General features: G+C 41.4%; 2 protein-coding genes across 7 annotated transcripts in view; one reads left to right on the top strand and one right to left on the bottom strand.

The window, feature by feature from the left end:
• AP4S1 (adaptor related protein complex 4 subunit sigma 1) overlaps positions 1–8,616 on the top strand; it is a 44,459-nt gene extending 35,843 nt beyond the window's left edge. The window contains exon 6 of the mRNA XM_037037605.1: positions 8,121–8,616. Within this exon, the coding sequence (XP_036893500.1) occupies positions 8,121–8,249 (129 nt within the window). The 3' untranslated portion in view covers positions 8,250–8,616. The remainder of the gene's footprint in view (positions 1–8,120) is intronic.
• A 6,071-nt stretch (positions 8,617–14,687) lies between these two features.
• The window catches only part of HECTD1 (HECT domain E3 ubiquitin protein ligase 1), a 96,093-nt gene continuing 93,499 nt past the window's right edge, over positions 14,688–17,281 (bottom strand). For all 6 annotated transcript variants that reach the window (XM_037037535.1, XM_037037537.1, XM_037037538.1 and 3 more), the window contains 2 exons: positions 15,644–15,788; positions 14,688–15,470 (listed from right to left, as the gene is read on the bottom strand). In XM_037037535.1, the coding sequence (XP_036893430.1) occupies positions 15,333–15,470; positions 15,644–15,788 (283 nt within the window). In that variant the 3' untranslated portion in view covers positions 14,688–15,332. The remainder of the gene's footprint in view (positions 15,471–15,643; positions 15,789–17,281) is intronic.

The following is a 17,281-nucleotide window of genomic DNA, read 5'->3' as shown; positions in this document are numbered from 1 at the left end:
GGTCCTCAAAAGGAGAGAATAGGTTGTCCTGAATCCAGGTGTGAGTCTCCAGGAAGTCTCCGCGTGGTCAGAGTAATGCTGTGAGGAATATAAGCTAGAGGGTTAAAGAAATCGCCTGGCTTTTATTCATCTCCCTTCGAAGCAGGAATGCTCTCCTTTTCTTCTCTTCTCCCTTTTAAAGCAGAGTCTCCAAGGGTCCCAACAATACGCATTACTTGCTTAGAACACTGTGGGCTGCAAGTTTGGGCAGGAGTCCACTAGGTTTTGTGTGAGTGGTCTGGAGGTTTAAGTTAACTTTTCCTTCAAAAATTTGCTTACCACTTGAAAGCAATAAATAAAAGAGTCCTTTGAGAAAACACCAGGCTTGAATCTAAAATACTAACCTTAACTATATCAACCATATATTAATCGTAACATGCATATGTATTTGCATACATACATACATGCATATGTATTTGCATACATACATTCATTTAGACACCTATGCCCAGAGTTAGTATAGTCCAGAAAAATGACCATTTGCCTTTTACTACTGATAGAAAATGTTGTCATGTTGATAGACTTATTCGTAAGCAGTATTTGGAAGCCTTTTAAAATGAACTGGGAAAATCTGAGTGCCCTCTAGTGGTGAGTGACCCGAGTCTGTGATCCCTTTGACCTAGGAGATCCAAGCCCAAGCCCATGTGTGTCATCAGCATGTAACCTTCCATTTTAACCAAGCCCTTTTAAAGCATTCCGAAATAAACCTCTTCCTCCTTGTACAGGAGAACAAGAAATGCCTCTTGACTCAAAAAGTCGCCAGGAAGGTAGTGAAAGCTGGTGGGCACTCCCCTCGGAATGGAGAGCCCAAGGTTTGCTCCTAGCACTGCCACCTACCAGCTGAGGGTGTTGGACAAGACACACAACAGCTCATGGCAGATTTAGATTCGAAGAGCTTTAAAATCCACTCAGCCTTAATATTTGATGTTGCCACGACTCTGGGTAACTGAGCTGAGTTACCTTACACCTGGAACGGGAGGGGAGAGTCTCACAAGTTTAGACATTGAGAGAATTAAAGCGAATCCGATGTGATAGGGTTTGGAGTGCAGTGGACTAGCTGTGGTGATGTGTCTCATATGTTGACTAGACGTTTATCAGAAATAGAGATGGGTTTGTCTTTGTCTCTGGTGTATAGCGCAGGTCCATGTAACGATGTCCAGCGTTCTTGTTTGAATTTAATTTCCACACTGTGGCACACAATTTGTACCTTTCCCCTCACTTTATTTAGTCTCCTTTTGCCTTCTCTTGCTCTGACCAATTTATTTACTGTCCTGAGGAATTACTTAAGCATCTCCATCTGACAGATCAGGGACTTGGCATCTTTTAGAGATGGGAACTACATCTCTCTGGGTATAATTGCATGAAAATCTCCAAAGTTCCGAAAGTGGAGCAGGTGACAGGCCAGGCAGGGCCTGGGGCACTTCTCTTCTGCTAACATTCTTAGAGCGTTTGTATCTTCAGCCATCTGAAAAAAAATCAAATTAAAAGCCCATGACTCCACTCTGCCTCAGACATAGTTCCTTTTGACCTGTCATGTGTGGGGGGAGCACCTCTATATGCTACTTTCACGACAGTGAGACTGGGGAGCCTTTTAGAGGTGCAGCTGGCTTCCTGGTCCCTCCGTGTAAGGCCCTAAACGACCTGTGCCACCACCCTAGCAGCATGGAACCAGGAACCTGCTGGAACATGTAATGTTGCTCAGGTCTGGTGTGCCCGGAAAACTTCCTTAGTCCTTGAAGGGTTGAAAACAGACAGCTGATATCACAACCCAACACTCAAAGCACGTAATTGTGTGTGCGCTCAAGCTTATGAAAGCCTCCCCTGTCGGCCCACATAGGACAGGCACAATGTAAGGCTCAGTTTTGGTGCCGCAGCAGGAGGACGGAAGTTAGTCTTTATTTCTGGAAGCTTCCCTGCCTTGGAGCCAGAGTCTGCATGGGTAGAGTTTGAGAAATAGTAGGCACCATTTACCTTTCTCCTTAGTATGAGCTTGTTCTGCTTCATAGAGCAGGATGGGATGGGATTTTATAAAGAGGCAACCTAAGCACAAAAATCAGGACAGACATTCTGACTTGTTGAAAACCCTTCTGCTAAGTGCAAACTCTGTCGCAGTCGTGCTGGTGGGGCAGACCGCGCCCTTGGGAGTGAGCATGGCAACGACCCAAATCATTCACGTGCCATGAATAAACCCCTGCACCCTCTTCACATTCCACTCCGCCCACTGGGCCAAAATGTCGTCTGCAGATTCCTGAGGCCCTGCTTCTGGAAGGAGAGTATGCCCTATTACATACTTTGGTAGACTTGTTTAAGACTTCAGATTCCATGAGTTAAAATGGGTTTTAGTTTAATAAAAATAAAGGTAAATAAAATTTTTTAAGATGGTTTTTAGGAACCAACTGACAAGCTTCCCGAAATATGCTCCGCCCTGAAACCTTAGGTTTGCCGAGCTCTTCAGACAAGTTGTCATTCAGAGGAGCTGTCTGTGCCCCCTTCTGCTGACTCACGGGGGCAGCACCCTGAGTGGTGCCGTGTGGCAGATGTCCGACCTCTCCATGCGCACGAACCTGCTGTATGCGTGAAGGTGCAGAAAACCGTAACAGCCTTTTTGGTATTTGGTGCCTTTAAAGAGGCTTAAAGACCTGGCTTATTTCGGTTAGAATGGAATGAGCAGTGCTGCCTTTAACCTGGACAACTAGGGTCCTTTTCCTGGGGGCCTACTCTAGCCTGCCTTCAGCCGCTTCCCGCTCCTCGGGTGAGGGTGCTTGCCCAGAGCCTACAAGGCCCCCATCCACTTCTTGATCATCCTTCAGCTACCTGGGCCCCCAGGACTGGGGGCAGGAATGACGGTGGCTGGGATGGTAACTGTGGTGACCCACACGTGCGAGAGAAAAAAGGCCACAGTCTGGATTCCCTATTTATATTTTTGTGCCCACTCTCCCACAAATACAGGGTATGCCTAGAATCCAGAATGTTTTATTTCAGAAATATTTAAAGAAAAACCTTTAATTGAGCGCGGGCCTGCAAACCAGAGGATTGCGGTTCGATTCCCAGTCAGGGTACATGCCTGGGTTGCAGGCTGGTTCCCTGCAGGCCAGTTCCCAGCAGGGGATGCACGAAAGGCAACCATACATTGATGTTTCTCTCCCTCTCCTTCCCCTCTAAAGATAAATAAATAAATAAATAAAATCTTTTTTAAAAAAAGAAAAACCTTTAGAACATTCATGTTTTTATTTTATAAGTCTTTAAAGCCTAAAAGCTGAGCAGTTAATCCTGGAACCTTCAAGTTTATGTGGGTAATGTGAAAGTACCCCGATTCGTGCCCCCTTTATTGCAGTTGAGGGTGAGGAGTAGGAAGGGTCTCCGCCCTGCTTGCCTTCACTGAGACTCAGGCAGTTATATCTCCCACGTGGTCCCCGGAGGGGAAGTGCGCCAGGTGACATAAATCAGCACCACCATGCGTGGCAGTCCAGCCCTGATCACTGGCCATTGGGGGGATGGAGGGTGGATCTCATTCCTTCATTATTCTTCGTTATTGTTCTAAAATCCTAGACACCTTCAGAGGTCCAGAAACCAGAATTGTCTGCTGCAAGTAGGAAGTCATTCCAGCCTACCTTGGTGAGAAATCACAGTAGTTGTCCAACGAGTGGCTATGGAAATAACTGGCAAGAAAAACAAAGACATTCCCCTCGTAACCCCCGGGGAAGCCATTCTACACTGAAGTAGCAGCTTCTAAATGAACTGGAATTTACTCAGTGTGGTCTCAGAAAGTTACAATAAGTAAGTCATTACAAAAGGATTTCTTTTGAGGTCTGATGGAGCCTGCATCAGGAATGGCTTGATAATAGCAGAAGGGAGTGGACTAGCCCTCCGCTCCCTGAAGGTGACTCTTAGAGTCAGAGGATTTGAGCACTTTGGAGCTGGAAGAAAACTACAGAATTATCAGTTAAGACCTCCCTTTTAGATGAAGAGGCCATGGGGCTGAGAGTTTCCGTGACATGTGTCCCAGTCATTAGAGCTACTTTGAGGCATAGCTGATATTCTGGATTTCCAGTGCCTTTGACTTGAGGGCTATAAATTAGATATGATTAAATTTGATGCATTTTTAAAAATTTTTATAATCATCTGGAGTCCACTGTAGCAATTTAGTTGCTATCAAAACATTTTAAAGTGCCTGCCACCATGCTGTCCTGGTGTTGTCCAGGCTCTTTCCTGAATTTGGGAAGACGTTTTAGAGAAACACTAATGTTTGGCTGGAGGAGTCAGAAATGAAGAAAAATCTTGAGGAGAGTTATCTGGATGTCTGGGTAAGAGCATGCCCTCCAGAAGTGGGGTTCACATTCAGAGATTGCTAAACATGTCTTTTTCCTTTGAAAATACGTGAATTGCAAGCAGGACTGGAAGCGGTGAGAGCGGGCCCTGGGCTGCAGGGACTGTGTGCAGCTGGTCCGGCCTCGGGAAGGGCAGGGCCGGAGACGAGGGTCAGGTCCCTCCCCAGCAGGAGAGTGCTGCTCAGTGCCCTCATGAGTGGTGAGCAATGAGAATTACAAACAGTTCCCCAGGGGAGTCAGCCATGCACCTGGAAAAAGGATGTGAATGTTCCAGATTAAACAGTTTTGCCTTCCAGGCTTGTTTGGCTCTCACTAGCCTGAGCCATCTATTTCCTTCCTTTCAGCGTGTCCTGAACTTTAGGTGCCGAGCCCATCCATCCGCTACTGTTCCTCCCCAGGCTCCCCCCGCCTTAACCCCCACGCGTTCTGCCCCATGCTTCTGGGTTTTGTTTTACTCAGGAATAGTGGCAGCCAGTTATGAGAGACGACAGTTAGGAATAATACAGGAGAAGTCACAGATGCATTTGACCCAATACCAACTTTCTTTTTTGGATAATTTCCCATAAACCTATATAAACTTTAAAAAATTACACCTGGATATTTTGTTGCTCTTGGAGTATGAATGGGTCTTTAAGGAAAAACCTACTTAAAAAAAATACATTCCTGTTCAGTGGCCTAATTAATGAGAGACAATACTATGCCTATAAATGAAGAGAAAATTGTATTATGAGGAGTGTATCCAGGACTATGCAGAATCTGTTGTGACAATAGTCTCCTAAACAGCAATAGTGTATGTTGTGTGGAGAATGTGAAGACAGTGGTCTTTCACAGTTTATGTAATTTTATGGGAAATTGAATCAAAGTATAAATATTGAGAGCAAGTTTTTTTCCTTCCCTCGTGTATTAAAACTTTGCTTAGCTAGGATCTTTAAAAAAAAAGAAAGAAAGAAAAGAAATAAGACAAAAAGATTAAGATCAAAATGTAGTTAGAAACGTCCAGTTCTAGGCTGGGCTCTGCCTTGGAATTGCTTGTGAGGTCCCCTGAATGTTTGCTACTCAATTTTCTCTTATTAAAGGATAATTAGGCCACCACAGTACTGTTAAAATAGCATGATGAAAAGTGTTTCATGATACAGAGATCAAAATTCCTATATAGAAACCACAAACAGTTCAATCACTTTAATTTTAAAAAATTGATTTCAAATGGCACCATTATTAGTGGGGCTCAAGATGTTCAACTCGAATGTATGTTACAGACACCCAGAAAGTCTTCTAGGTTTCCGGTTAGGAGATAGTGGGCTTCTGAATCTTCTCTCCAGGAGGCTATGGCTAGTTCATATCACCTCCAAGCTAAGAACCTTTAAGTCAGTCAAGTTCAGTATAGCCTAAAGGTAGGACCTTCTTGCAATAGTCGTTCTCTCCTCACCACATTAATAGGCCAGCGGCCTAGGCCTTTCTTGTGTTGTCTTGTTTCTGATGTCAGGGCTGAAGTGTGTGTGCCTGTTTATTGCCATGGGGCTTGGCATATAGGGTATTTTTGGTCCCTGCTCACCTGGCATGTAGCCCAAATGCCGTTATTCTTGGCCTCACCAGTGTGCACAAGTTGCTCATAAACCAAATCAAGATGTGACCAACAGCTGGATTCTTATTTTAAAGGAGTTCCCATGATTCCAGGGGGGACATCAGCTTTTAGGCTTTTGCCTCACATTGGATTTGGTCTGTGGTTTCCCTATATAGTGCCAGAAGGTTGCATGATTATTAGAGGTTTGAGCCAGATACTCAGATAGACAGTCACATGCCCACAGTACCAAATGACCTCACTGAGCAAGCAACTCATGTTTCCAGGATGTTGGGAAATTCAGACTAGCTGAAGGACCTTGTCCTTGCAAGTGTGAGGATGTCAGTGGATGTCAGTGGTCAATGTGATTCAGCAGTAAATTCTTAATCTGAATTTCAAAACAGTTGGAGAGTTGCCCAGGGAACATCTGAATGTACTTGCCAAAGATGAGAGCATCTTTAGAGTAGCTTGATCCCTGAACCAATTCAGTTCACATAGATTAAAATTAGATCTCCTCTGTCTCAGAGAAAATTCTCTTAGATGAGTTGGCATTCTCAAAGGCACCAAGGTTTTCATCGCCCTTAGTGAATACAACAGGGGGTTCCATGGGCCATTTTACATGCAGCCACCTGGGTTCCCCCACTCGGCCTTGCCTTGTTCGTGCCTGTCTTATTCCTACTTTGTCTTGACTTCTTCTGGGTCTGGGGAACCCAGATGACTGAGTCAAGGGCCTAATATTTCAGTCCCAGTTTGGCCATGGACAAAGCAATCATCTGTATAATTGGGAGATATAATTAATAGGTATAAACAGAATAAAGCTTTTTTTTCTGGGTCACTTAAGGACAATTCCCATGGGCTCCTGAAAAAGTTTATTCTGCTGGAAGATTATTTGCACAGAACTTAATGGGATATCACCCCAGAGTCTAATAGAATCTTAAAAGTCATTCACAGGGTTGTCTCATTCTATACTGATGTACTTCACTACTCATATACACTATAGACTTCAACATCTGAAATTACTGTACAAAGATTCACTATTCAATTATGAACTCCCCTGGGTCATTTAATCACTCATTCGTTGAATGAAGTTTGTTTATTTGAAACAACCTGTCAGCTGTTTAATAGATCAGGCTAATACTGTTTAAACAGTGATGGAAACTTAGAATTCATAAACATTCAACCATTGTTATCATCTCATTCCAGTTCCTCTTCTTTCACAAAAGGAAAGTCAGGTACTCAAATGAAGGGTCTCCTAACTAGAGTTAGGTAGGTGTCGTGGGCTGACAATATTTTCTGCTTCTCCCATGCCCTGTACGGACTTTCCATTAAGAACATCAGTAAGCTAAAGTGGCTCCATAATTCTCAAATGAGTATTTTTTAGAACTGTCCATTTATTTGAGGTACTGTCTAGAAATTCAGACTTTTTTGTTGGGGAATTGAGTCAGCAGTGCCTTGCCTCCTCACTTGTTCCTCCTCGTGGTCATTTTTTTCTTCAGCCTGTCTGGTGTAGATGGTAGCTTAATATTCGAGGTTGTAAAGGCACTTCTGGGTGGAGGTTTCAGGGCTGAACGAGGGTGTATACTCTGTAGCCTCAGGGCCCCCTGAGAACTGGAGGCCCAGCACTCAAAGCCATACTCTGGGCTGAAGGTCCAGCTCTGGCAACTACTAGTTATGTAACCCTGGACAACAGCTTTGAGCCTGTTTGCTCCTGAGTAAAATTAGGGTAACACGTACACCACAGAACTGTAGAGAAGACTGAAATAACATGTCAAACACGCAACATAGTGCATGGAACATAATGTGTGTTCAAGAAGTCATGGCTATTACTGTTGCTATTGTCTGGGGAGTCAACATTGTTCTCAAGGCCAGGTGATGGCCTCACCGAATGTCACTGTTAAGTTCTCCTACTCTTAGTGTGCTGGTTCTTGCTCCCTCTGGCTAAAAGGTGTAGCTGTTCCATTCTCTGCCTAAGTCTAGTTAGCTTCGCCAAGGTAGAACTAGGTGTGTATGGGTACGCGAACATAATTTCTAATATGGATACCAATTTTAAATTTTATTTCAAGGATTCTGTTTAAAAAAAAACCCTCATGCTTAGACTAATTTACACTGGGACAATTCCAGGCTGAGTCCTAAGTTATTACTTAATGTTAACACTTTTTATAACTCTAAAATTATTTTCCTTAATATGACCCTAGATAATGTTTAATTTGGATAAAGTATACATCATTTTGGATGAGATGGTGTTGAACGGCTGCATTGTAGAAACAAATCGGGCAAGAATTCTTGCCCCTCTGCTAATTCTTGATAAGATGTCAGAAAGCTGAAAAATGGGAGGCGCAGGTCTCAGACACAGGAAATGGGAACACAGAATGCCTCTCAACATGCACAACCCAAAAGAATCTGGAAGAGCAGACACTGCAAAATGAGGCATCCTTCCAAAGACATTTTAAGTAGCGGTTCTTCAGTTTCTAAATGGAAGACAAAACTGTATTTTATAATACGATGGACAAAGAAAAATTTTCTCCAAGTTTTATTTTCTAACCATAAGCATTTCCCCCATCTTCAAATTTTGTTAAATAAAATTTGGTCTTTATGCAAATTAAATTCAGAAATAGCAGCATTAATTGGAAGAAAGTATGGTAGCTCTTTATCAGCCAATAAAAATTTTAAACTGACTTAAACGCACACAGCACTTTGTCTCTGAATGATTGTCTAATTACTATGCTGTACACCTGAAAGTACTGTAATTGAAAAATAAAAAATGTTTAAAGTCTTAAAAGGAGGGGGCTGGGTGAGAAAGGTAGAGGGATTAAGCAAAGAGAGTCATGGACAGACAACAGTTCAGTGACTGCCAGAGGGAAGGGGGTTGGGGGAGGTAGGAGAGGACCAATGGTGATGGAAGACTTGCTTTAGGGGGTGAACACACAGTACTATTAAATATGTAATATTTAATAGTGTTAATTACACTGTTTTGCTCTGCCAGGCATTCTAGGCACTAATAATTCAGGCCTGTGTGTTTTTCTTGTGTGGGTGTGGAGGGGGATTTTAAATTTTTGATCTGTTTACATATTTCAAAGTTGACATCTGTCAAGACATGGCATCAAGCCAACAATTGTGTGATGATGTATTACAGAACTGTATACCTGAAACCTACATCATTTTATTAACCAATATCATTCCAGTAAGTTCAATTTTAACATCTTAAAAAGTCAAAACTTTATTGTGTTCCTAATGAAAACATCAGAATTAAATTTTACTTGCCAGTTTCTAAAAGCTTCAAGTCAGTTTTATGGGCACTCGGCAGTTACAATGCTGTTATGTAATTAACTAGAGAATGTTACTACAACATAGTAAAATGGTTAAACATTAAAAGAGCCCTTACAACCATCCACTATTCCATATCATAAAGGGTTTATCTTATTAGTAAACTTATTTGTAAATGAATTTTACTTTAGTTCAAAGTTTAAAAATAGAATGCAAAAGGGTATCTGTTCAGGTGGGTATGAAATGAACAGATACCCACCTTCTCCCACCTCCCTAACTTTCCTTATTCCTTCAACCTCTTTTCCTGCAATGTCTTTAAAACAAAGAAAAAAGGTAAGCTGCTATAAAAGAGCAATGCCCTTTCCCCTAGCCCCAAGCTTTTCTCTCTCTTTTTTTTTTTTTGTGGAGATAAGTGGGGAGTGGAAGGGTGAAAAAGAAACCTATTGATTTGTTATTCCACTTAGGCAGTCATTGGTGTTTTGTTTTGTTTTGTTTTTTTGCTTGTTGACCATTTATTTCTCTTCTTTAAAATATTCTATTACTTCTAGCCAAGATGGAGGTGTAGGTGGAAACACTGTACGTCTTCACACAACCAAATTTAAGGGCAACAAAGATTTAGAAACAAACACAACTAAAACAGACAGAAAATTGAACTGTACCAAAGTCCAAAAACAACGAGCCATTCATCCAGACCGGTAAGGGGGGTAGAGTCAGCGGCCGTAGGAGAGGGGTCCAAGCTGGAAAAGGCAGTGGTTAGCAGACTGGGTGGACATGGGGTGAAAACCAAGTAAGGCTTGCAAGGCGCAGACACACATTCGCGTGCAGATAAACCAGGCAGGTTTAAAAACGGTCAGTGAGACAGACCACACAACCCAGGGCCCCAGCAACAGAAAATAAAGCCTAAGAGCACCAACTGGAAAAACTTTCGGGGGTTGAGGTGCCGGGAGAGGCTCTCAGCCTCATAGGAGAGTTCATTGGGGAGATCCACAGGGTCCTAGAAAGTACACAAGCCCACCCACCCAGGAACCAGCACCAGAAGGGCCCAATTTGCTTGTGGGAAGTGGCAGAGGGGACCAAAATCTAAGAGAGAGCCCAACAAATGCCATTGCTCCCTCTCTGACCCTGCCCCCAGTCAACCCAGCAACCAGGTTGCCCCACCCTGGGGAACACCTAAGTCTCCACCCCTCATACGTAACAGGCACAAAAAGACCAAAATATGGCTCAAGCAGAACAGCTCAAAGCCCCAGAGCCAATACTTCTAAGTGACCAAGAGATAGCCAACCTATCACATGCACAGTTCAAAACACTGGTGATCAGGATGCTTACAGAACTGGTTGATTTTAGTTGCAAATTAGAGGAGCAAATGAAGGCTACACTAAGTGAAATGAAGCAAAATGCTCAGGGAACCAACAGTGATGGAAAGAAAACTGGAACTCAATGGACTAGACCAGAAGGAAGAAAGAAACAACCAAAAAGAAAACAATGAAGAAACAAGAACTCAAAAAAATGAGAGGCTTAGGAAGCTCCAGGACGTCTTTAAACATTCTAACATCCGAATTATAGGGGTACCAGAAGGAGAAGAGGAAGAGCAACAAATGGAAAACTTATTTGAACAAATAATAAAGGAGAACTTCCCCAGTCTGGCAAAGGAAAGACTTCCAGGAAGTCCAGGAAGCTCAGCGTCCCAAAGAAGGTGGACCCAAGAAGGAATACACCAAGGCACATCATAATTACATTCACCAAGATTAAAATGAAGGAGAGAATCCCAGAAGCAGCAGGAGATAAGGGGACAGTCACCTACAAAGGAATGCCCATCAGACTGTTAGCAGATTTCTCAAAAGAGACCTTACAGGCAAGAAGGGGCTAGAAAGAAGTATTCCTATTCCAAGTCATGAAATCCAAAGACCCACAGCCAAGACTGCTCTACCCATCAAAGCTTTCATTTAGAATGGAAGGGCAGATAAAGTGCTTCTCAGATAAGATCAAGTTTAAAGAGTTCATCATCACCAAGCCCTTATTATATGAAATGTTAAAGGGATTTGCCTAAGAAGATAAAAAATATGAACAGTGAAAGGACAGCAAACTCATAATTATTAACAACCACACCTAAAACAAACTATGTGGACAGCTAGGTCAGGAACGGAGCCACAGAAATGGAGATCACATGGAGGGTTAGCAACAGGGGAGTGGGAGGAGGAGAAGGGGGGAGAAGGTACAGAGCAAGTAGCATAGACGATAGGTAGAAAACAGACGGGGAAGGCAAAAATAGTATGGGAAATGTAGAAGCTAAAGAACTTGTTTACACACGGACATGAACTACAGGAGGGGAATGTGGGGGGAGGGGTATGCAGGGTGGAGAGGAATGAAGGGGGGAAATGGGACAACTGTAATGGCATAATCAATAAAATATATTTTAAAATATTTTATTCATTTAGTCAGAGGGGCATGGAGAAAGAGGGAAAGAAACATCAATGTGTGGTTGCCTCTTGCACGCCCCCTACTGGGGACCTGGCTCGAAACTCAGGCATGTGCCCTGAATGGGAATCAAACCAGTGACCCTTTGGTTTGCTGACTGGTACTCAGTCCACTGAGCCACAACAAGCCATGGATTCACTGGCTGATTTTTCTATGTGCCCTGACTGGGGATCCAACCCACAACCATGACACTGTAGCCAACTGAGTACCCAGCAAAGGCCTCAACCTTTCTATATGCTTTTGCTGCTCAAACAGTAGAATATACAGAACTGTCTTAGGTGGGGAAAAAAGCATGTTTATGTGTATGTAGGGATGGGGAGCATATGCAGTGGAGGAAGTACCTCAGTCTTGGTATATTAAGATACTGTGCCATCCAATGGAATTTCAAGAGCTCTTTTATCCTCAATACTCTCCTGCAAAAGAATGTATGCGGACACTCTAGGCACTAATAATTCATTCAGTCCTTCCTGATTTTTTATTCTCGCATGTGTGTGTGTGTGTGTGGTGGGGCGGGGGTGTTTAAATTTTTTCTGTTTACATGTTTCAAAGTTTACATCTGTAAAGACCGAGCATCAAGTCAGTAATAGCCTCCAAAAGCAAACCTGAAATGTTCCAGATTCATTCAGGAAGGCAGAGAAGACACTGTCGACCGTCCAGACCAGTGAGTGGCATATGTATGCAGCCAAGGTCTGGGGGAAGCCCAGCCTAGACCAAAGTACTTTAGAGGTCTTTCAGAGACCTGCTTGCTGGGAAACACTGCCCTAGTTGGTAGGCACTTAATCAGCAGCACATTGAGGTAACTGCTGAAAACTGGTACACCAGAAGTAACTAGGGAGTGAACAAAATTAATTTTTGGGTCACACCAAAATAGCACTTGAATAACATCTTGGCACAGATTTTAGTACCTTGAGAGAATAAGAATTTAAAAAATATACTCAGTAGAATACCACAGGAAAAAATACCCAAGTACCTAAGTATTGTGGAGACCCCAGTAGATGTGTCATAGCACTTGACTTATTTTTTTTTAAGATTTTATTTATTTATCTTTAGAGAGGAAGGGAAGGAGAGAAGGAGAGAAACATCAATGTACGGTTGCCTCTGGTGAGTCCCTTGCTGGGAACTGGCCTGCAACCCAGGCATGTGCCCTGACTGGGAATTGAACCACGATTGTGTGGTTCGAAGGCCCGCGCACAATCCACTGAGCTACACCAGCCAGGGCAACACTTGACTTATGAAAAGGGAACCGTAATGTGATTAAACTCTTTTATTTATTTATTTATTTTTAGAGATGGGGAGGGAGGAAGAAAGAGATGGGAAGAAACATCTTCCAGCTGCCCCTTGCGGCCCCCAATTAGGGCATATCCCAGTTATGTGCTCCGACCAGGAGTCGGACCCAGACTTTTCAGTTTGTGGGATGAGGCCCCACCCACTGAGCCACACCAGTCAAGGCAATGTGCCTGTTCCTCCAGCTGTTATCAGAATCCCACTTCAGGATAACTGCTGAATGGTGACTGCCAGCTGTAGGTAATTTAACACTCATGAAATTTATGTCTCTGATTGGTCAGCTTTACTTGATTCTTGGACTATTTGGGAAACTCCTGACATTTCAGTTACTAATTTTATAAACTCATCAACTTCACCTATTACAGCCATACTGCTAGCCCAGGATTCAGCAAAACTTTTCTGTAACGGACCATATAGTAAATATTTCAGGCTTTCTGGGCCTTACAGTCTGCTGTGCCACTGTAGTGCAAAAGCAGCCATAGATAACACATAAATGAACAAGCGTGCTATATTCTAATAAAACTTTATGGACACTAAAATTTGAACTTCATAAGATTTTCACACATCATAAAATATTATTTTCTTTTGATTTTTTCCAATTAAGAAATTTAAAACCATACTTAGCTCATGGGCTATTCAAGCAGCAGGCCATTGTTTGCTGACCCTTTTGCTAAGCTAGACTTGGAAGAAGCTGGTTATTGATGTAGATAGAATTTAGAGACTTAAATAATGGCAATACTACACATACTGGATTTTAATTCTCATACTATTATAAAGTTTTAGTCATGCATTCACAACTATTAAGACAATCACCACCACTATTTTTGGATTAAAGCATAGATCATACATTTTAATATTGCTATCATGTTTTATTTTAACTTTTATTCTCACAGAGAATTGTGAAGCTAACAATATGGTGAATTACTTAAATGTTGTCTGATTACACAGTCACAACATTCTCCTGCAGAGAATAAAAACAGTACTCAAATGACTGACTTTAGTGGGAGACACCTCTTCTAATGTAGAAAGGGAACGTACCTTTTAAACAGGTAAATAATGGACAATTCCAAAAAATGCTTTTCACTCCTAAAAAAGCCATTTGGCTAAATCAGGCCTAGCCACATTCCTTTCGCCTACATGCACAGACGTGATAAATCAGAGGAGTTTGGAAAATGGAAAACAGAGCCCCTTCTTTAAAACCACAAAATAGCAGTATCCTGGTGGCTTCTTTTCATGCTAACACAACATTCAAAATCATTCTTGCATCTTAGATTTACACATCCCTTCAGACACAATGGCAAGTAGCAGATCTGGTATCTAAAGAGTTAACACAAACTGGCCATTTTTAGCTGGAGGATACTTTAAAAATACAACAGTTGGATCATAATGTGGATCGTTTATGGATCATAAAGCATGTGAGCATATTTCTAGCTTTCCAGTTTCAATAAATTTACTATAGAAAAATAGATTTCTTCATGTAATAATTTCAAAAAACTAAATCTCAATGATTCAAAATGAAAAGTACCTGGTTAAACTGGTGGTTGCAGTGAAATAGTCACATGACACAGTTTGTACGCTGCAAACATTTTAATGATTATTGAGCATACATTTTGGAAAATTTTTACTTCAAACTGCAACAAGTTAAATAACTGTTTATAATGTACAAAGAAAATACAATCAAAAGTAAAACTCGCTTTAAGTGTGCCTTGCATCTAGACCAGTGTTTTTTCCCTTTTCCCCTTCATATACCTTTATTTTTGAACTGCACAAACACACTTAAGAATTTGATCTTTATAGTATGGCATTTAGGAAATAAAAATATACTCCCACCTCAAAGAAATAAAAGGTGTGCATGATTATATGCCAAACAAAGAGAGAACACGAGAATACTCTGATAGTGCAGGCATCATTAACAAGGGGGGAAAAAAAGCTTGAGATGCTCATTAACTCTCTATGTTTTACAGAAGCAGGATTTTTGACCAAGTAGCTTAAAAGCCAGCAAAACAAGGATAGGTGATGGCAACTGTAGTGTATGAAGTATGAAATGACAAACTTTACACAAACACACTGTTAGAAATTTACCAGTGAACACTGAAGATCTGAGAAGCGTTCTTTGGAACAGTCAAGTAGGACCACCTTATTCCAGTCACATAAGCCCTTGCAGCAACACAGTGTTCTGTGCTATATACTTGCTGGCTGGGTAGTTATAGGATTTGTGTTGTCATTAGCAGCTAACAAATTTATTCCACATGTTCTGAAAGCCTTAACGGTGGAAAAAAAGGCAAGTGGCATTAGTGGAGGATCATACACTTCTCTTCACACAAACACAAGAGGCTTCACTAGTATATTAAAAGTCTCTGATGTCTCCCATTGCACTTCAAAGCTCAATTGAGATGAAAGCCCTTTTCCATTGTAGCAGCTAGCAGGCGCTCTCTCATGATTTCCTCCGAAGAATATTCCGGCAACTTTAGATAATGTACACATGTATTCACTGATGGATAGCTTGCATCAGTAGCATCAACCTATACACAGAAATATGAAATAACATAAGACCATGACTTTAAATATTTCTTTCTTTTTACTTGAACAATTAAATTAAAAATTATAAAAATTAAAAATAAATAAGTAAATAAATATTTCTTTCTTTTAATTGTTAAGTGACTAAATTGGATTCCCCATTAGCTAGAGTTTGTACCTTGCGTACAACCGTGAGTCTGGGATGTAGGTTAGCCAGTCCACCTGGAGGTAGAGTTGAACAACCAGTGGTGAACTGCAGAAATGCTTTCCTTTCATCTGAAGACATGCCGCATAAAACCCGCACAAACCTCAGGAAACCAGGGCTAAAAGAAGAGAAATAGTTATACTGATTTGACAGCTGATTTAAATGAAAAATACTACCAGTAGTTTGTAAGCCAGCAATAACAACCAAAACAGTATGCACACCTCAGAACAACTGCACTGTCTAGGGACTCCTAGGTAAGTATGAAATGAGATGACACGAACTACTTTAAAAACATCCTTTAAGCCCTGGCTAGGTGGTTCAGCTGGTTGAAGCGCGGTCCCGCACAGCAAAAAGCTGCTGATTCGATTCCCAGTCAGGGCATGTACAGGAGGCAACTGATGGATGTTTCTCCTTCTCTCCCTTCCTCTCTCTCTAAAGTCGATACATATACCTTCAGGTGAACATTAAAATTTAAGAGAGAGATACAGATATCCTTCAAGACTCTTGTACTCAAGAACTGAAACACTGATGGAGGATATGGATCAAACATGCAATAAAGCCAGCAACTCAGAAAAGCTCAAAATAATCTTGCATAACTCATCCAGATATGCCTAAGTTATCAAAAGAGTAATCCATTCTTGTTACAGTGAAATAAACTACCATTATATGACAAAACATGTATGAATTTCATGATCATTATGTTAAACAAAAAGAAGCCACACCTTAAATACACAACTGCAAGCAAAATTAATCAATGGGAATAGTGACTTTTAAAATTAATTTTAGAGAGGAAAAGAGAAACATCAGTTTGCTGTTCTACTCATTTTTATGCATTCATTGATTGATTCTTCTATGTGCCACGACCAGGGATCAAACCCACAACCTTAGTGCATGGGGTCGACACTCTAAACCAAATGAACTACCCAACCAGAGCCAGAACAGTAATGTAATGTCTAGAAAAGAATATGATGGGGAAGGGAACTTTCTGGAGTTATTTCTATTCTGGGTACCAATTACACAGTTGTATTCTGTTGCAAAAATTCTGCAGGCTATACATGCATTTGTTCACTTCTCTGTTAAACTTCAATAAAAAGATTTCTTTAAAAAATGCTATATGACTGACTGGTGGGGCTCAGTTCGTTAGGCACCATCCCACAAGGCCAAGGGTCACTGCTACAATTCTCAGTCAGGGCATGTGCCTGAGTTGGGGGTTCAGTCCCCTGATGGGTAAGTACAAGAGGCAACCAATGGATATTTTCTCTCACATTTGATGTTTCTCTCCCTCTCTTCCTCCCTTCCCTTCCCCTCTAAGAATAAATAAGACCTTTAAAAAAAATTTTAATAAAAATTCTTAAAAATAAAAAGCTATATGAACAATATCTTTTTAAGTTTAAAATAATTCATAATAATCTTTCATTTATATTAGTTTGGAAACTTTTTAAAAAAACCTAGGGCCTTATAGTCTTAAAATGTCAGCGGTATGAAAAAAATTAGTTGAGAGACTGTTCCAGATTAAAAACACATCACAACAAAAAACAACTTGACACAGGAGGTACAGGGCTGAAGAGAGTGCCATTAAGAACATTATTAGACTGTGGATGATAGATTAGT

This window comes from Sturnira hondurensis, unplaced genomic scaffold (genome assembly GCF_014824575.4).
Source record: "Sturnira hondurensis isolate 20B ecotype Veracruz unplaced genomic scaffold, ASM1482457v3 Scaffold0023357, whole genome shotgun sequence".
NCBI classification, from domain to species: Eukaryota; Metazoa; Chordata; class Mammalia; order Chiroptera; family Phyllostomidae; genus Sturnira; species Sturnira hondurensis.
This window is presented reverse-complemented; position numbering and strand designations above follow the sequence as displayed.